This window comes from Pseudochaenichthys georgianus, chromosome 24 (assembly GCF_902827115.2).
Source record: "Pseudochaenichthys georgianus chromosome 24, fPseGeo1.2, whole genome shotgun sequence".
Lineage (NCBI taxonomy): Eukaryota > Metazoa > Chordata > Actinopteri > Perciformes > Channichthyidae > Pseudochaenichthys > Pseudochaenichthys georgianus.
In genome coordinates, this window is record NC_047526.1 from 15,212,724 (window position 1) to 15,234,538 (window position 21,815).

The 21,815-nt window shown below is 41.7% G+C and overlaps 1 protein-coding gene across 2 annotated transcripts in view; it reads right to left on the bottom strand.

The window, feature by feature from the left end:
• The window catches only part of mdga2a (MAM domain containing glycosylphosphatidylinositol anchor 2a), a 198,938-nt gene that overhangs the window by 117,668 nt on the left and 59,455 nt on the right, over nt 1-21,815 (bottom strand). For both annotated transcript variants that reach the window (XM_034075704.2, XM_034075703.2), the window contains exons 2-3: nt 12,503-12,642; nt 3,232-3,406 (exon numbers count right to left, since the gene is read on the bottom strand). In XM_034075704.2, coding sequence (XP_033931595.1) covers nt 3,232-3,406; nt 12,503-12,642 — 315 coding nt within the window. The remainder of the gene's footprint in view (nt 1-3,231; nt 3,407-12,502; nt 12,643-21,815) is intronic.

Here is a 21,815-nt window from a genome sequence, read left to right on the forward strand (position 1 = left end):
TTTATGTAAATTACTGGTCTTGTGTGTGCTACAGAGAACCCCCCCCCCCCTGTTGTTTTTTTAGACGGATACAAACAGTGACACGCATGCAAGATACATCTGAAAAGATTACGGCAAACATAATTCAAGGTGCTGTTGTTGTTGGGAGGTCCAGCTCAGAAACAACCATTGTAATACTAATTAAAAACCGCAGCTGCAAACCACTAAAAATAGCACGTACTGCAGAGGCCCATCAATTAAATGCACCCCCAGGGGACAGCTGTAACATCGCTCAGGAGGACTGATGTGCTTTTGCTGCAAAAATGCTAACTAATGAAGTACACACATACTGTGTTACAAGGCCAGATGCAAGGACACCATCAGGATGGCAGTTTAAAGCACTGCTGTGTGAAAGAAACAAAGCATGTCTGCTTCATGATATTCACGTCATTCAATATTGAAGTTTCTTTTCTACATGTTGTCATTAACTCCTCATTTGTTGATGTAATTGCATAAGCATAAAAATAAGATCCCTGTTGATATATTATATAACTAAATTACACTGCATTACATTATTTTGTAATCGTTGAATATTACTTTTTTGAACAAAATCGTTCTTCTATAAATGTATGTATCAATGTATGTATAACATTGATGTATAATGTGTTCATTTTACAAATACTTACACAATTACACTATACTTAGAAAATATACTCCACGCTTCATGGCTGCGTTAGCTGCGTTGCACGTTTGTTAGATTTGTTTTGCATTCATAATTGTACGGTGCACTTACATACTGTAGTCTCAGGAACTAGAATGTATTTATTTCATATTCTTATTAATGTCATTTATCTAGTTTCTAAAACATCTTTCTGTTTTAATTTTAAAAAGTTGTTTGTATCTGTTTTTTCACCTCTTAATCTGGTTGTTTGCCTGGCACAAAACAGGAGATTGCCCATTTCAAAAGCATTTTCACTTTTGGAATTAAACCGCGATCATGCAGCTGGGTTGAATAAAAACCTATTGAGGATTTTGGCATCGGCCCTTACCAACAATAAATCCCAAATCTCATGTCTTTCCAATTAACCAAGTGTATTCTGAAGAGGGGACCCCTCTTTTCCCATGCATGTTTTCTTACGATTGTGCGGCCGCAGTAAAAATGGCATTCGAGTGACCACTTGCTCTTCGTGGACCCTCAAGAGAATTGGCTGCTATATTCACACATGTGTTCAATGGTCCATTACATTAGTATGAGGGAGCTGGCGGGTAAGTCGTCATTATCTCCTATCCGAATGATTCAGAACTTTCAATCTCACATACAGCTCCTCTGGGTGATATCTAGATAATATCATGGTTGCAGTGGATGTGTGAAAAGGGGCTTTGGTGTGTCTTTTTGCTGCTGGAGCATGTGAATTTCAGCACGACAAAATGGCATCTTATTATGACACATAAAATACGCAAGTGTACAATTTTAGTGCATCCACCGCATGAAAACGCTGACCTCAAAATGATGCTCATTGAGGATCTTTCTGATTATCCTCTGGCTTCATTCCACGTCTGCTCCTGCGGCTCTTTAGTGCAGCCAAGGTGAAACGGTGCACGAGGGAACAAGGCCTCTGACTGTCAGCTACTGTGATACACTCAGCCCTGCTCTGCTGCTACGCTCAGGCCTTCAAGGGGCTTTCCAAACTAGTTTCAATTCCACAACCTTTGCCCGTGTCAGTCCAAATAAACAGACACAAGGATGGGGAAAGAATAAGACCGAGACATGAAAGAAAATATGAGCAGAGGAGAGACCCTTAAACGAAAAAGCCCAGTGTTTCCAATCTACAATGCATCAAATGAACCTTACTGGAAACGTATCAAGGACTTGAGAGAGTGGAGCTAATTTACTGCAAAATATGTTTGGTTTTTTCTTCTGCGACTGAAAATTGGATGCTTTTAAGAGGGAGAGGTCATTGATTATATTAGATTCATATTAGTTTATTTTATTTTTCTGCTTTGTATTTAAAAGAAAGCCAGGATTGAGTACTACTGAGGGAGTCTAAAGAGGAGAGGAGGGCAGATCTTACTCAGGGGACCAATCAGAGGCTCAGGAGTTCAATCCCAGCCTCTGCAGTCAACATGTCGCAGTGTCCTTGAAGAAGATACCCAACCCAAAAATGGCTCCCATAGGCATGAAATCCTTGGTATTTAAGTGTACAGTATGTACTGTAAGTTGGCGTCGGCTAAATAACATAATGTAATGAGGAAAGAGTAGATGAGAAGAGAAGAAAGAAGTCAAGCACTAGTGAACATTTAAGGAGGCGTTCAAAAGCGCAACAACTAGATTTTTTTCCGAATTCGCAGCATGTTTTGAAGATGAACGACGGTCAGAAAGACTTTCCTTGATATAGATGATAAGAACACAGCCACATATTACTCATGGGATACAAACTCTTGGTGGTTGGAAGTGTTTCCGATGCGACTGCGATGAAAGGGCAGCGGCTCCCCCGTCTCGGCACTCTTCCACCCACATGCGAGGTGGAATAGGACAATCAATGCCCGATCAATACAAACAATAACACTAAATCACTGTTATTCTTTGATGAATGCTAATGAGCCTTCGCCGTTCGTCGAACTGCAACTTTAGAAATAGAGAGGTGGCACTTGCAGTCGATGGGATAATAAAAGCGTTTTAGCTTAATTAACTTTCTCAGGAGAGCGCAGGGGTCGCTTTGGATGCCCTACCTCTGAATAACTACATTTTATTTCAAAGCATAAATATGGAACGCTGCTAAATCAGGCTGTACGTTTTTTAATATGTTTCTCACTGATCAACACTAAACGTCTGTGCTGCAGATGTCTCTATTTATAGGTGGATTTTATTTGAAGACTTTAAAAGATATTTGGGTTGTTGCAGGACTTGTTTCATTTCACATAATATTTATTTTAAGTATAAAGCATATTTGCTTCTTACAATTTAAAAGGTATCTATGGTGGAAGCGGCACTCGTGTTTTTTACTGTAGCGCTAAGAGACTTTGTTGCATTTTCAGAAGTGTGAATATACACCTTTCTCAGGGTCACAGCTTTCTGAAATGTGTCCTAGCAAAGACTTAGAAAGGAGATAGACACTGTGGCGAGTCCTTCGCACAATAACAAAGATACAAACTGCAATCACATCTTTAAAAAAACGTACTGTTCTCAAGGTCTGCCTCCATAGAAGAAACATAATAACAGAGGGTGAATTTTCATGGTAACATGGCACTTACAGTAGACGTCCACCCTGATGGACTTGATGGCGGGGGATCCAAGGCCGTTCTCAGCCTTGCAGTAGTAGCGCCCCCCCTGGGTCCTCAGGATCTTTGCAATGTTGAGCGTCTGGTTGAACACACTGGAGTCATGGAAACGGTCCGACACACTGCCCGCTGTCTTTGTCCATCGGATCTGAGAGGAACAAAGAGTAGACATGACTATAGATTCAGATTTAGAGTGAGGCGTCCAGCTTCAGTTAAAAAGGAAATATACAGTGTAAATAATATAATACTACAAACTCTTCGAATGATAGCAAGTATTCAAATACTCATACAAGTCATAAAAACAATAAAGGCTTGGAATAACCATCACTCAAATAGCTCTCAATTCCAGGGCAATAATATAAATATTATACCAGTCTGAAGCTTTGAGTTTATATTTTTATAGTTTTATATATTCTTTTTTTCTCGAATTAAAAAGATTGGAGTATGCCCTTTGAGCAACTGAATGGCCTTTAATGTGAAATGTCTTAGCAAATGTCTTTGGCTTTACTCACAGAGATTTGTAAAACAAAAACAGGAAGTGACTGGAAATAAATAGTATATCACGAGATTGTGTTCTTAAAACGGAAACAACAGTGTTAAGTTTGCATTATCAGCCAACAACATCAACGACTCCCTTGTCAAGGAATACTTAGCCACATAATCTTCCATTCAAACTTGTTTTCAATGAATAAAATAAACGAGATATAACATGTTTAGAAGTTAGCTTGAGGTAGATTGTCTTAGCTTTGGACAGAGCCAGGCTAGCCCTGCTTCCAGTTGTTATGCTAAGCTAAGCTAAGCGGTTGCAGTGTGTCGTTGAATATGTATCCAACAGATATATATCAATCATCGCACGTAACTCTCAGCAAGATTTGTATCATTCCTTTGAAATGGAAGCAGATCCGAAAATTGCAATCAAAGTCCTGTCTTATAATATGAGCCTTTTTCAAATAATGATTGGGTTCTCTGTGTAGTTGAGATAAATAGAGGCACTATTTGAGAATTTGCAGGAGATACAAATTACATTATTTGATGCCTGTTTGCTATATTGTCTGTATGTTGTATTAGATTGGGTGCACAAGCTACTGATGGAGAACACCCTGTTTTAGAGCTATTTTGTGAAATGCCGCAGTACGGAGGACTTTAGAGTCGAAAATCTTCCTCTAACTTCCCTTTTTCCTTCTTTCCACACAAGACTGACACCAGCATGGCCTTCTAGCATGAGTACCTTTCACTAACTGATGAGACCCAGTTAGCCCATGGCATTGAGGTGTAATGAAAGGTGAAATAGTGTTACTCTCCAACATGAGGTTATAATTGACTCTCCATCATCTGCCTCTCCTGTCCTCATTAAGGCATACAGCATGAACAGGTACTGTGACTGCTCTGGCCTGGGGGCCGCATAGGCAGCTACGGAGCATAAAGCACCGTTCAATCCCTTTCCCTAAGTAAGCCGCAGATGGACTGGCTTTACTCGCACAGCCTCACATCTCTGTCTAAGCAGGAGGAGGCTATGAATTAGAATCAAATATCTCCACACTGTACGGTGATAGCATCATCTCTGATACTGATACCATACCATTTTAGAGAGATAGCATCATATAGAACAGGGATATCACAGCATGGAGGGATAAAGATTGGGTGCTCTCCGGGGAGATATGCTGCTCTAGCTGGGGGGTGTTAACCATGACGACTCCAGCCCGGGGTGACCACACTTTAGAAGTTTGGTCATTTTCCAATCAGACGGGAGAAAGGCAATGAAAGCTTGGTTGTCCAAAACCTGATAATGGTGCCCTTCTCCTATTTCTTTTTGGTAGCCCGGGGCTAGTGGATGACAGGGAGAGGGATTCACATGCAGCAGAAGTTTATCAGAGGAGTTTCAGATTCGTAGTCTTGCTTGGGGTGCTACCGTTCGGAGAGTGAGAAATAAATTAGCTTCCTTGAATGTGCGTGCTTTATTTCTTCTCCGACCTCTTTCACTGAAAATACAATTCTGTAGCCAGATGGAGGTTATGTACCATCCATTTATGTAGCCTTTAAGTGGAAATATAACCATTGGAAATAAATGCTTTTAAATTAATAGACTACACTGCGCTGAAACTGCTCCACTTGGCCGTCTAGAAATGTACCAAGAGACATTGAAAGAAAGCATTTCATGAAAAAAGCCCGAACTCAGCAATTGATCGTTGCTGCTGTTAGAAAATAGACCACTTATAGCAGTTAGGGACATCATGAGTTCAGCAAAAGCAGCCCCAAAGTGAAATAAGTTATGATTATAAATTAGAGGAAGTTTGGGAATTCTGTGTTACTCTCTGACAGCGCCCCGGTTTCCCCGTAATGCAAATACAAAGCAAGCTAGCGTATGGCGACCTCAGCAGGATTCCTTATTCTACCAGCTTATACCCCCAGTGATTTCCTTTGCCTTTTGTGTAAAGAGCTTTGAGTTTTAGGAAAGTGCAGTATCAATAAGTGCATTGTCGCAGTGACACTAAGAAGTGGGTGTTCAAATAAACTCTTCATATATTCAAGAGGGAAGTGCGGCTGTTTGTTTCAGCAGCAGACCACATTATCGGTGAGCTTTCAACTCGCCCCGTACCCTGGAGCTATTTTCATTCCTCCACTACTTTGACTCCTCACATCTGAGCGCCTCTGCCCACAGGGGGAGTCCTGAAGTGTGCCTGTTTGACCCTCTTCACTCTCCTCGGTGCAATGCAAATACTCTTGATCTGAGAGGAGCTGGCGGATTTGAGCAATATGATAATTGGCGCTCCTTACCCACTGGCAGCCAGGTGGAGTTTTTTAAAAAAAAGCTATTTTTGCTGCACTTTTGTCACTTCTCAGCTGAATCTCTGGAGGTGCTCATAAGTATACACTGGGGAATTAGTCAAACTATACAGGATGTACCATCCATCTCCTGTTTTATGGTAGAAGTTGATTATTCGTGTCTTTCCCTTGCAATCTGGTGCATATATTATTGCCATGACATTTAAATGCTGTAATACGCAGCATGGTTTAGAAAAGTTGTGCACATTTTTGCATATTTATTTTAATTAAATACATGACAGCACTTAGTTCCACAGGGATAAGCAGAGTCGATACAACAACGACATTCCAATAGAAAGATCAACGTTTGCTTACAAGAAAAGTAAAAAAAAAAGCTCATCTACAGTAGATTAGTATCCAACTGAAAATCCCAGCAGTGTTTGCGACCACACATGCTGCGATGTTACGGCGAGAGCTAATTAAAATGCGCCCAGTGTCTGTTGTTATGCAGGGATCATATGCCAGAGCACGCGTCTTCAGTGAATCTCCCATAATGCCTGCTGTGACGTTTCCCTCTCCCTAACAACAGACTGGCTTCTAATTGCCTGCCATCTTTTTTCTTTTCCAGCACCGAAGGCGGTCTGTGCCGCTCGCTGGTGCAGCCAAGTGTGGTTGAGCATGACAATCAAGCGATCAGGAGAAGCTTCAGGGGGTCCGAATCACAGGTCTATATTAGAAAATACTGGCCCTTTGAAAAAAACTGCATGACTAGATGACTCAGTGAAGTGTTTGATATTGAAAAGGAAGAGAGATAAAAACAGAATCAGGATCTCTTATAGGCAAAACACGCTTGACAAATAAAAAAAATGGTGGCTCGCTTGTATTTTCATTGGCTTTGAGCTACATCCGATATGTTAGAGTGCTGCAGTTTGTAGATTATTGTGTATAAATGTCTGTTGATTGTGTATATATATATATATATATATATAGGTATATACATATTTGTATACATATTTTTATATATATTTGTATTTGGGATTGTGGGAAACGACATTTCAATCTCTCTGTCTGTACACACAAACTGAAAGATTGACAATAAAGTTGACTTTGAAAAAATAAATAATAAAGACCGCGGGTGTGTTGACAGGGTCTAGTTCAATGGGAAGATCTGAAACAGAGCTGATATTGTCGTTTGTAAGTGCAGAAATTGAAAGTTAAATCATATTGAAAAAAGCACCATCTGCTGAAGACACCAGTATTGTAGGCGGACTGTCATGAGAGCATCCAAAATAGATCACATACTCCAATTGGTCTGTATAAAGCGAAATGTCCCTGGACCCGAGGTCAGGTTATTTGTACTCGCTGACCCGGTGCGCTGCGAGTTGAATCTGGCCAGCCAATAATTGAAAAGGTGTTTGCAATGTAGTGTAGCTGGCTGTTGGGAGCCTGGTACTCAAACAAAGCAGTGTGGACATAATGGATGGAGGCCAGGGCAGGGGAGACGGGGGCAGATGGCTTCATCATCAGGGACCCTTTGATGTCTGTTCACGGCATCAAAGACAATGAACCGAGCTGGAGGACGGTGACCGTGAAAGTATGAACAGATACATCTGTATGTATGTGGTGCTGATACAGAGATAAAGATAAAAGGGAGACGAAAGGTTTTATTTGTATCTGTTTATTAAATAGCAGCAGGGCTGAAACTAATATCTATGTTCAGCATTATGTATTCATGCATTTTCTGATTAAATGTTTGATCCTTTCATCCATAAAATGTCGCAACAAGTGAAAGATTCTCCTCAAGTTTCCAGAAGCCTCAGGTGACATCTTCAAGTTGCATTCATATTCAATTGTCATTGATATAGAGCAGAGAAAGAGTTGTTTTTCACATTTGATAAGCTGTTACACAGTTATAATATTGAACATTGCTCGATAAATGACTCAGTTGTTAAAATTCTTAGTAGATTAACTTCATGTTCTATCAATTGATTCATCTAATGAAATTGCCGGCACTGAATGGAGATGGAGAGAGAGACAGAGAGAGAGAATGGATCTGTTTGTCTTTTATATATCTATCCATAAACTGCATATAAGAAGTGGACAGTCACCATGATGTAAACCACCATGACGCTTCCGATGACTTGATGGCATTGTGTGACATAAGAGGGTGGCGTTAAGCACAATCAACCATTTTAAGGAGACCAAAAAGTTGTATTTAACTTGAATGAACTGAAAACACACTGGGGGTAAAGCTGTAGGACCAACACACTGAGGTCTTTTAAACTACCCTGTGGTACCGACCTGTAACTCCCAAGGTAGTTCAGCCCTTAAGCACGCCTTGCTTTCGATTTGAGAGTAAATGGGACCATTGGATCTAATCATTGAACATTATGCTGTATTGAAAAAATGCACTACTATAAATTGAGACGTTAAACTCATCAGGAAAATGTTTATTGAGGGTATAAATCAAGTGAGAAGTCCGGTCAAATCACCTCTGTGACAATGCTGATATCGACAACGTTTACCAGGTTACAAAATGAAGTCTGATTGCATAGAAGTCTATGAGAAAATTAACGAACTTCTCAGTTGCTCAAATCACTTCTGTGCCTCAGAGCGGCACCAGAGTGACTAAATCAAAATCAAAAATCAGGGTGTGAGGAGAATAGCACATTCAAGATATTCTCTCATCATTCTCAGTGAGGCAACTTCCTCAAATCCTTCCAGTGCCCTTTTCCCTTTGCACCTCTGACGATTGAACTCCCCCCCCCCCCCCCCCCCGAGCCTGCCACATGCCAGCAGTCCCAGTCTTCCTCCACAGCCTTCAGCAACGACTTGAAATGCCAAACCCAAGAGGCACAGTGGAAAAAAGCACATATTATACGGTGTGCTGGTGACTGACAGGAACATACATTTATTTGACAATTAAATAGGAAGGCAGACAAGTGTTGAGTGTGTCTGTGTGTGAGGTTGGATGATTTTATTATTAGAAAGCCTCTGTTTCTTTTTTTTCTTTTTCTTCGAGATGAGTGGGTGGATGTCAGAGAGGCCCACTGTGTGTGAGCTGCTGCCTGGTTGGACACAATCCAGAGACTCCATCAGCGGGAGGGCCTGAGGGGCGTCCGTGTCATTTAAGAAGTGCGCATATTGATAGGCATGAGGAGAATTAAACGGTGACAAAAATTGCCGACCGTGGCCTCATTTGCCATGTGGTTGGTCATTCGAGGTGCTGATGTTGAACTTGGCACAACACCAATCACTTTGTGTATTATCATGGGAGCTGGTAGTATTTCAAAGCCGTGGAGGGAGAGGGGAATTTGGACAGTAATGATGAAAAACGCTATTTTGTGATTTGCTAATGCAGAACTAATCGATAGCATTTATAGTGATCGAGTAGTGTGACTTGGCCCCCTGTGATACCATTGTGCAGATGGAGAGTGTAGTTAAAGTTATGGCTGGTATAGAAGTTGTTGGAGAAAAACTAAATTGAGAATGATTCCACGGAAGGGAGAAACTGCTTTCCCATTAAGCTTAGGTGTACAGTAGATCATAAGCGGCTCCAGGGGCGAGCTTACAGGGCTTAAGCTCTGAATGTGTTCAGAAAAGCCCGGAATCTTTTACTTTTCATCATGGATGGCGTTTTCTGTACTCAACCCCGATTACAGCTGCACAGGAAGCAATGTATTTTCAACTTTGCGTCAGAGCGAAACGTTGACACACTATACAACTCCTCCCCGCTGCAGTGGCCTTTCTATCAAGCAAAAAAAGAGAGAGACTAAATGTATGTGTACATTTTTTTTAAATGAAGCTCTAGTCTAACTGGTAACTTCTCTATAAGTATTCCAGATGACAGCTCAGCGATTTGTGTGTCCATGACAATGGGAAGGTGCTAATGAATTGTCCAAACCAATATTTGTTAATGATCTTATATGAGTTTATTAAAGGAATTACACTTGGTGGTGCAGGTAAGGTCTGTACCAAGTCGTCTGGAGTTTAATGCAATACGTAGCCTATTCTAATACAAGTTAAAGAGTAAGATATAGGGGCGACTTGATGTGTTGATCCAACTCCCCTCAGGCTACACTAAGCATTGACAGCTTGCAAAGCATTAGCAGTAATGCCTGGGAAATAAATGAGCAGCTGTACATTTGAAGAGGTTGGTATTTAAAATTAAACTCAAACTTAATATATACGGGGGGTGAATCAAGAGTCAATTGATTTTAAGTTTGAGTGTAAGGTGTTAGTAGGCTTTTTTATATTCACTGTTAAAGCATTTTATCTTAACATTGATTTAAAGGCCAAGAGCAAAAGGTGGAAGACTAACCTCACAGGAAGCAGAATGTTCAGTAAAATCCAAGCACAAAAAAGGTATTTTCTTATCAAAGTAATTTTTTCTTATATATTTAAACCTGTAGCATTGGTATTTAAGATATAAATACATGCCAAAGATGCATATTGTGGAGGAAATGCCACTTTAAAAACAGAAACAACCTGGTTGGCAACATACCCTAACCATATCCCACTGCTATTTTTCCAAGAGTATCAGAAGTTATTATTGTATTGTTAATTCCGTCAATATCAACAACATTTTAATGCAAAATGGGCCTAAGAATATCAAACTGAGTAGTCAAAAAAATGAAAATCACACAATCTCTAGGGAAGATGAATTAGGGGAACCAAGTTACCTTTTCCATACATTTCCTCACAACATCTATTTTGTAAGCATGTATCAAATATGAAATAACCTAATAAAACAAAAATGTTTCTATGAATCAGAAACTAAAATCTGTACTTTAAGATAATGGGCCTGGTTGATGTTAGCAAGCGAACAGATGGCGAGAACAAGTACAAAGCAGTATATTACAAGCAAGAAGAAGTAAGTAAGTATGGACACTCACACTAAACTTTTCCCACTGTTGGAGAGACATGTCCCCACCAAAGGTTAAAACCGAACCTGTGCCCATAGCTTAAATCACAAGGGGACACACTTGGGGATCCAAAGCTAGCTCTGCAACCTTTATAAAGAGCACTGATTACTTTTCTCCCCACACTTCTTGAAAGATGAAGAAACTAAACTCAATTAAAATGTGGAACTTTGGGGCAAAGAAAGACTGGGAACATGTTCTGCGGATTAATATTTAACTCTGATTTAAAAGATGAGTCGCTGTTGCCGTATCAACATGCGAGTGTCGCATACCAACATCACATACCCAGCCGTAGGTCTTCTGCCACCCCAGGTAACCTCGTCTACTCCCGAATGCACTCAGACTGAATGTGCGTTTCCTCTCCTCCCCCCCGCGATCCCATGGCACAACCAGAGGGGGGGACAGATGACACATCCCAGAGTTGGGGGAGACACAGCAGAGACCCTCTGTGCCAGGGGATCTGCATGAGTCTCATAATGACTCAGTTTCAAAGGAGATCCTGCTCTCCTGCCACAGCCTCGCAGGGCTTTTGATCTCCCACTCCTCTCCCCTCCCCCCTTCCTCGCTCTGCTCTGTTTTTTACAAATTCTAATAAGGAGGAAAGACAGCGATGATTAGTGTGAAGTTGCCCCCACCCCTCCCTCGACGAGAAGAGAAGAGAAGATGATGTCGGAACCTCGTTTGCTAATTTAAGAGGCCTCACCTTTTCAATTGTGAATATAAAAATCGATGTGCTCTATTGCTTCTGCGTCCAGAGGGGAAGTGTACAAATGAATCGCCCTGCCTATCGATCAACAGGGGAATTATCTTAATGAATGTAAAGAAGTTCAGCGCTGTCTGTCCCGAGAAGGAGCTGAACTCCCACGTAAACTTTCAGTTGACCGGCAAATTGGAAACAACATTCGATAAATGTTCGAAAGGTTAGTGTGTGCAAATCATGCCCTGTGAGGAGACAACGTGATGGGCAGGTCGTCTGTGGCAGAGCTGACATTTATACCTGCGTGGATCAAGTTAGTCGGTATTTTGTCTAAACAAGTAGATGAAATCTGTTTTGTTTTTAATTAGTTTTGTTATAGATTTGGATGAAAGAGCAGTAAGTAAAATTTCCTTCAGAAAAAGCTGGAAGACTTTTGAATTGGTTCAGATCACAACGGTAAATAAAAAGAGTTTGAGAAGAACTCCCTCTCTGCTGCAGGGGACCCTCGTGCATTCACGTGACCCACACTCGTTACACTGTGGCCTGTTTTGGCAGATGTTTCGCCTGTTTTGTTTTTCACATTCTCATTAGCTCCGGAAGCTCTCATTATCAACACGCAGGTGCACAATGCAACCTAAACCATCAATAATGAAAGGATTACACTTTTAAGCTGCTTTAGTGCAGAGGAACGTGGTGTGCCGCTCATTGGCGCTAATGGAGAATTAAAAAGCAAGCTGGAAGGAGAGTGAGGAAAGGAGAAACAGACAGGAAGGACAGACTACATTAGCAACGTGTCCCATGATTCATGCGGGGCTATTTTGGTTCGGTGATGATGACAGCTGAGGGCGGGTGAGTTCTTTACCTGTGGTCGAGGATGGCCCGTCACCAGGCAGGTGAGCTCCAGGGTCTCTCCCTCTCGGATGGTGTACACTCTCTCCGTGTGCCGCTCCTCCTCCACATTACAGGCGTGCCCCGAGTGTATAATGCGGACGCTCGGAGGTGCTGCGGAGGAGAAAAAGCACAAGGTGTGTTAGCATTCTGTTCTTTCTTAAGGAATGAGTAGTTTACCAGGATAGATTGCGTATTGATTAAGAGGTTGCCTCAGTGAGAAAAAAAGGTTTCCTTAAAGTGCTGTGGCTAGGTTTGTACTGCACACAACAAACTAGTGTTATTTATACCAGTAAAAGAAAATAATTGACTTTTTTTTACTTTCATAGCATTTACTTTGAGTGTAGCTTTTCAAATATTGCTAGCATATTGAATTCAAATGGAGGAAAGCTACTTTGGGAAAGCTATTCACTGCCAATTTTAGATTCCATTGGTAGTAACTTGTGAGAGGAGCACTTTCACACTATATGGGACTGATGGGGCTCGCGCTGCCAAACACAGCATGAACAATTCTGTAAAACAGCTTTAATTTCCCTTTTTTCGAAATGTTCACCAAGCGGATCACGTCGAGCTGATTTTGTTTACATTACTCACATGATTAATGAATATGTGTTTTTCTAATTTACACGAACAAAAGTGAAACATAGGAAAACAGCTGTATGTATGCGTGAATGTAAATTAGAGGCATAGCAAGGAGTGAAAAATGATGCTAATGCAAGAACACGCCATTACTATGCAACTTCAGAATGACCGAGCATGCTGATTGGCTCTAAGAAGGCACCATGCGAAAGACATTTGGGAAAAATTCAAAGCACAACAAATTCTCAAATGGAACCTTACAAAATGAGATGGAGTTAATGTGTGGGACATTTATTTTTTATTTGAGTGAGATGTTGATTCAATATTTGACCTTGTGACCCTCTACAGTACTTTGTACTTTTCTCTGATGCCCTTTTGCTCAATCTAAATGACAGTTGGGAAAATGAAGATTACCACAAAAGCAGCAACAAATTAGTTTCTCTCCACTCAGACGGAAAGTGACATTCACTTAGCATCTCAACTAAATTACCCAGTGTAATCAGCAATAATTCAGATGCAGTGTCAAGGAAATGACCCACTGTGATAGTGGGCTGCAAAACAAGTAATTTCCAATTTCTCTCCTTTTCATGTCCTCGCTCTGCAAACATTTCAGAATTAATTTAATACTCAGAAGGGTTTCAATATAAAACATTACCACATGTACAACAAGAAGGAAACATAAATTATCTCAATTAAAACACTCAAAAACATCTTAGGCATTTGAATAGGAACCTTCTCAACTGTCATTGCAGCATATGAGTGAGTGTCCATTTTCAAATTGGTGGCTCTCACAGGACAGATTTCATTAATTTGAGCCTATTATTTCCAAATGTAATACAATTACAGATTTTAAAAAGGTAGAAGCTTTCAAATGGGCAAATTAAACCTACTATTCATGAGAATAGGCATACTGTGGTACAAGTTCATGACAGAAAAAGTCTTCCCACAGCTTTCCGTCCATAGTTACTGCTCTGGTTCTGTCCACCAATAATGTCCCTTTGTGAGAAAGTAAGGACATTCAAATCTGTCCACAGCCCCACATTCAGTGGGACACAAGTGGTGGGGGGTTCAACTGAAGGGAGGAACAAGTCATCTTAGGTAAACCGCCCAAAATGATCAGTTCCACTGAGTTGTGGAGGCGCAGTCACATGTAACCGACCCCTGACAATACTAGCATCTGTTAGGCGTATTCCTCTCCAACTTACATGATTAGTGAAGAGGTTTCGGGATGAGATGATTAAGAGACCTAATATGATTAGGAGGAGGACTACAAATTGGTGAAGATGAAAAAAAAGAAGAAGAAATCAGGCAGGAATCACGAGGAGTTGCAGACAGTGGTGTTGCCTTTCATGTCGGAGGAGCCTCTTCCTGTGTGGGCCCCTCTCTGCAGATTCAGCCCCGGCAGCAGATCGGCTCTACCTCTATCCACGCTGCGATGCTAATGAGCGCGGCGACACTCCTCCCCTCCCTCCTGCTGCAATGGGAGTCTCAAGTAGAGTGTATCCTTAGCCACGCGCTAACTACTTGTCCCTCCCTGCTACCAGCCATGCTGTTTGTCTCATTTGGCTTGTTAGCTTAATGCCCCGCCGAGCTTGTCTTGCCTTTTCTAAATGCTACCTAGATTGATGAACTCTGAGAGCCTCGTTGGACCTTTTCCTTCGCTCTTACCCTCTCGTCTCTCCATTTGGAAATGAATACACTGGTGGGGAATTCCATAGGGGGGGATAAGAGCCTGAGAAATAGACTGTAGTGTAAGGGAGCTTCACGCAAGGCTGCCGCCTGATACAAAAAAAAGGCTTGGAAACAAGGCCCCAGGGCACCCGGCGAACAAAGTGCTAATGCCATTTACTCCAATGAGCCAGTGTCTCCGCAGCATACTATCAGTCCTGGAGGAAAGCTGGGAAACTCCCGTAATTAATGATCTTCAACCTCTATAGCTGCTGCTGCGACTCCTACAAACATAAACACACTTTTTGTGTAACAAAAGCAAATAACCCCTCTCTTTAACGATACATAATGAGCGCCATAATGTTCTCGCATATCCTTTTACAGCTAAGACCTCAGACCGTCATTACATCATCATTTCCTGTTTGTTCAGTTGTCATGAAAACCACTTGATATACCGACGATAGCTACCCTTCGTGTATTCAGGTCATCTAACAGTGGATAATGAGACATCAATGGACTGGGACTCGGGGGTTGCACAGAGTGAGATGTCAACGCGCTGACAGGTTGGAGATAAAAGATGTCCGGTAGAGGGGATAAGGGTGATAGACAACGCTTTGAAGTCAGCATAGCAGGCCAGACATAGCTGGTTATACCTCTGAACATCTCAACTACATCCCATACACGTGCGTCATAAGGACTGGGATTTTATTTTATACGCTGGAAATGTATAATGTTGAGCACTATCTTCTACAAGTCCTGCATCTGTAATTATACTTAAAAAGGTACCCTGTGGAGTTTTCCTGTTAACAATGTAAAGTCATGATTACATTCAGAGTAAAAACTCATCGTGTGTGCTGTATCCTTGAGGATTTTCCTTCCTCATAACACTTTTTTAAAATTATTTTATTGGTGCATTGTTTACATCCATATGTGCTTGCTGGCAGTCAGTGTCTTTATTGGGCACATTTTTATATTGTTTTTGCACTGACGTTAAATCACCAGAGAAGCAAACATAATTCGGCCACGATGTGAATAGTGTGTACGCACATAGGGACCAACACACAGGGTCCCAAAGCCCCACCATTGGTCAAATCTCCACCGGGTGTCTTTGACCAAAATCAAATAAGTGTAGTCAGCTAAAAGCACTTAAAGTATCCACAGTAGCAATGTAGAGTAACTCAACCCCCAGCGGTCCGCGTAAACTTCCAATTGGATCTTAACAACACCCGCCAACATTCTATTCATTATTAAGTACATGTACAATGAATCAATACTAGACTTTTGTTTTAGCCACTATCCCTCCTGAGCATTAATACATGATGAGTGGCATGGTGGTTAGCGGAGCAGAGGTCATGTTGTGAGGTCTATTATACACTTTATTTTCCCTGTTGTGTTGGGGATTCGGCATTAGCCAAAGAAGCAGCCACTCAGACTGATGTGAGGAGTGCAAAACATTGCAGATGAAAATCAATGCTGAATATCGAGTGGATCTCCCCAGTCAAACTAATGCAAAGTTATTCTGGAATCACTTGTTTATTTGCTCTACAAGCACTCGATTCAACGGCGTTGTTGCAAATGTCGAGCAAATGTCGTCACGAACCTGTGGGTTAAGATCTGGAATTTGCATAAATGCGCATCTGGGTTGTAGTGTCACTCCCCCGCACTACCCATCTGCAGGCACACACACGCACACACACACACACACACACACACACACACACACACACACACCACGCACACACACACACACACACGCACACACACACACAGAGCATCCTGATAACTACGTTTTTTGTTATTTCATAGTGGAACAAAAAGGAAGCAGATGAGCTTTAGGCTAGGAACAGGAGTCTCAGATATGCCTCTTCTTTTTATTTCATTATCTCATTTCCATAACAGTGACATCATTCCCCTCTCTCTCTCTCTCTCTCTCTCTCTCTCTCTGCAGAAACACACACAACGGGGAGAGAAAAGGGAGGAGAACGAAAGTGGCTTTGCAGACACAATTGTGCATGTTAGGATGTTAGTTTCTTTTTACATGTTACTTGTTAGACGCTTTTATCCAAAGCGACTTACATACTCAATACTCTGGACAATCCACACAGGAGCAATTTGGGGTGAAGTGTCTTGCCCAGGGACACAACGACATGCTGACTGCAGTGGGGTTTGAACCTGTGACCCCCTGATCTGAACACCAACGCTCTATCCACTGCGCCATACGCCTCCCTAGTTTAGTACTCTCTCTTCCTCTTAGTCTGAACATGCGTGTGTGTGTGTGGTGTGTGTGTGTGTGTGTGTGTGTGTGTGTGTGTGTGTGTGTGTGTGTGTGTGTGTGTGTGTGTGTGTGTGTGTGTGTGTGTGTGTGTGTGTGTGTGTGTGTGTGTGTGTGTGTGTGTGAGAGCATCTCCCACTGGAGTGACTAGCCTTCCTTGGCCTCAGTTGGGGGGGATGGAGACAGCTTTATCCACTACCGCCAAAGGAGATTAAATTGGATTTGGCTAAAAGCAGCCTTGTCACCACGGTTCTGGAGTGCCTGAGTGGCAGAGAGGGTTCTTGGCAATTGTAGAGACTCTCAATTCGACAAACAAATGAATGTGTAAAAAAAGAAAAAGAAAAGTCTAACAGCTGCGGCTCGTTGCCGCTGTGGGGTTAATGTCCTCGGACCAACCCCCTCAGGACCACTAACCATTTCCTGCTCCTTTTTCTGGCTCCGTAATCACCTTCTCACAATGCAAGAGACAGATAGTGGGAAGCAGAAGGAGGGAAACATATACAATATGCATACCGTGACCGTTTCCAAAAATAATTGTTTTTGTTATCATGCTAAACTCATTATCGATTCAGCTCAAGGCACACCGAAAGAAAACTTGTATTTTGTTATAAAAAGGGCCACGGGGGGAAAGTCAATTTCATTTGTATGATAAAACTACACAATGACAAAATAAATAAGCCGAGTGATAACACAAAAACAAGCTTAGTGTTAAACTGCTCAAACAAGTGCAACATAATGGTATTAGATAATGCCAAAATAATGTGATTTGAAAAAATATTGGTCAAACTGTTGATTGGTTGTAAATAGCACTTTCACATAGGTGCTCTGCATTTAATATCAGATCATTTATGGTTTAAACCGGCAATATATATTTTGGTTTTGGCTACCTGGGACCTGTGGAAGAATCTTTACTAAGACCATTGACATTGGCATCTGTGACGCTGACGATTGAGCGGCCCGACCAAGCAAGGAGGCAGAGGCAAAGAGTTCAAATATAACCCGGTGTGGGCATTTATCCCTCATGGGCACATGATTCACAGCCTCAATATGACTGTCCTCCCTGAACACAGTCAGCAGCCACAAGGATCTCACACACACCCAGACTAACAGGAAAGCAGAACCCTAAATACACACAGGAGTCAGGACCAATCAAACGAACAAGACACAGGTGAGGGGGGAGGAGACAACACAGGGCACCAGGTGAACACAATCACCAACAATGAAGCTATACAACCCGTAACGGAGGCCGAGATCTATGGGCCCAGAGATCACCTCCGTTACAGCATCTTAAAATGATGTCATGGCAAACCTTTGAAAGTCTCCACCGAATATGTCTTGCTCTTTATGTTCAACCTTATCTCTGTACTTGTGTAATGCAGACAGCATATCGTTTCTTAGAATTTTAATGAAATGAGCTGCCTGCTGCTGGGAACAAGGTTTATAAGAGTGGAGGGACTGAACATAGGCGGTTAAGTTGTAGGTCATAAAACCAAAAATAATGAACAGTACGACTCTCAAACTCTCCTTAGAGCCTAAAGATTGAAAATAGACCAGGGTAGCATTAGATTGAATGCACAACCCAACCAGTTTAAGGTTATAGTACCATAGTAGGACTGACAGAACTAGATTGGTATTATCTTCGCCCTTTTCAAATCTACAGCAGCAGACTTGCTCAAATTAAATGAGAACATGAGTCATGTTATGGTAAAGCGGTGTGATCCAGTGCACTGACGTTGGTTATATCAGTGTGAATTAAATGGATTTTAACTTTGAGAATGGGTAAACATGGTCCATTGCCAAAGGTGTCACACAATAAATAATTTCCCCCCACGCTTTAGAAAGTGTAAGCTTACACTGCACCCGGCCCCTGCCTACTGTATCATTGAGAAGCAGCTCAGCTGTGGGGTCATCCATGTGTGTAGGGCCTAGAAACGGTTTGCCAGCAGCACATGCATATTATTACATCAGGGGTTGTCAGAGCGTATTGATTACACACAGTAATGCACTCGCATGCACTCCTCAGCCTACACTGTTATTGTAAGTGAGAGTCTGTATGGATCCTGCTTCGCACTATCAGCACAGATCATCTATCACACCGAGTGTGATCTGTGGGCTGGGGAACAAACAACAACACACACATTCATACGAGACTGCGGCGTCACAGAAAACACAATGCGTTTGTGCAGCTCAGCAGACGAGAAAGAGAGTCATTATTACAATCAAGAGGGACGTGACAGGAGATATGTGTGTGGTAAGAACTGTTGCTCACTGTAATAAAGAGGGTACTTGAGTCAGGATGGCTCATTTACACGGACACATTTGTTCGTCTGATTATTCGATGGACAGGGACACTGTGGGAGCACATAACAAACCTCCACAGCTGCTTCTATTTATAGGACAGAAATGCACACACATTCATACAAACACATACCCACGTGCACACACCTTGTTGCTCTCAAATTAGGTCAGTGTGAAGCTGCCAAACCCCTGCGGAGACGGAGAGAGGGAGAAGAGAGACGACTGGCGGGTGAAGGTTGGAGATTGAGAGGACAGATTCCTCTTTGATCCTGCATCACGGCGCTCCGCAGCAGGGGGTTATGGGGCCTGAATGTATACATACATACCATTATGTTCACGCAAGCTTTATTTTATGCAAACCAGCTTGAGAAAATGACACAAACGAGCCTGGTTTCATCTGAATGATCATTTGCAAGCACTAACGGTACAGGATATCAGAGGCACTTTGTTGCCGGGCTTGCAGCAGTGCTGTAAAGCTGCTGTCTCTGTCCACGGTGCTGAAGCATGCAGCAGTGAGGCAGGGAGAAGTGCAGGGGAAGACTCAGCTTTGCCTGCCACTTACACACAATGTAAGCATTAAACCAAGCACACTGCACAGACATGCATTACCTACAGTAACACTGAAGGTTTATTCTAGCTCAGTGATTGCAAATGTGTGACTCAATGCACTAAATCCACCATCTTGGATTCACTGTCTCTGTGCTTGTTGAACTTAACCGCTATAAGATTGAATTCCAACGGTTTTTTACGCAAGTTTTACAACAGGATGAGTATGTTATCTGCTTCAAAACAAGATTCCAGGTAGTGCTGGACAATAGGTTTGACTATCAACATTCAATGAATCAGTGACAGATGAAATAATCATGTTATGCTGTAAGTTAAATGCCAGCAAAAAGTGCCAGAGATTGTATGTCTCCACGTTACAAATGAGAATAATTAAACTCTTGGTTTTGGTTGTTTTTTCTTTAAAAAGTTGTGAAAATATGATTCACAAAGGTATCTGATTAATTTCAATATTTTTGCTAAGCCTGTTTGAGTATATTAATGGCAAACCTGAGCTAGTCATCCCCTTATCATTCGTGCACAGTGTCCATCTTACACAGTAACATGTTTAGGGGTTTCCTCTTATGCAAAGGATTTTTAGGCACTGCAAGAAAAAACTATACGGTTTTACTCACTGACTATGAAGTAAGAATTAAATAGATTTATACAAAAGCTTGAAATAGAGAATTGGACTTTTTGTCTTAACCTAATAGGAAAAGTGCAGGTGTAACTCATATTGTTTAGGTAAATGATGCCAGTTAGCACAATACATTAGCTCACCTGCAGTGAGAGGATCACAGTCATTAACTGTTATTGATCACACCTGCGCTTCAGAATTGTTGTTCAATTTGTGTGGGTTCCAGCGCATGTGGGTATTAGAGGGAATTAAGTAGTGGATCAACTGGCAAAATGTGGTTTGAAAGCAAACCAGATTGATATTATGGTACCCATCAGTAGAGCAGAAGTCAAATCTGTTACAAAAGTGGTTATCAAGCAACAATGGAAAAAACGATGGGACAGTAACACCAAAGGAAGACATTTATACCAACGGGAAGTAGGAACAGGAAGCACTTGGGGGAGTAGTAGAAGAGAACAGAGCATTAAAAGCAGGATACAATTGGGACACTCTGGATTAAACGCATCACTGCATCTGATTGGAAAACATCCAAATGGCAATTGTGATGGTTGCCAACAACCAGAGACAATACATCATGTATTTTTTAGCTTCCCGGATTATAACAGACAAAGATTCATTCTGAAAACTGCAGTGGAACAACTCAACGTCAAGGACATGGATTTCAAGTCAATATACGAAAGTAAATCAAGAAATGAAGCAAACAAGCTGATCTTCAAATTCCTCAAAAGCACTGGTCTGAGGACAAGGATTTAATATGAACTTTTAATAACTCAACAGTAGGTGGCGATATATACTCCAAGTGGAAGCGATTCGCCATTAAAGAAAAGAAGAAGAAGAAGAAGAAGAAGAAGAAGAAGAAGAAGAAGAAGAAGAAGAAGAAGAAGAAGAAGAAGAAGAAGAAGAAGAAGAAGAAGAAGAAGACCTGGGCTGCAGTCGGATAGTTTAAAAATCAGCTCCTAGGTTCTAACCCTATCGTCTATTCCTTGACCTCTGAGTGAAACGTCACGGGGTTAAGGGATAGTGGATAGGAGAATTCAAAAGGACTTAGGAGAAGAGACTGCGGTACTTTAGAGAATCCGAATGCACTTTCACTATCTGACGTGTTTATGATGCGCCAGCGGACGTCATTGTGTGCGTCTGCTGCTGTGGGGAAACTATGGAAACCACAGTTTTCTATACAGCGGACTACAACATGGATGTTTAATAAGAACGAGGGACTACTGTAAACTCATCTGGAGACTCTGCTCCGTGCTCTGATGCTGCTGCTTTGCTTTATGAACGTGGACAACA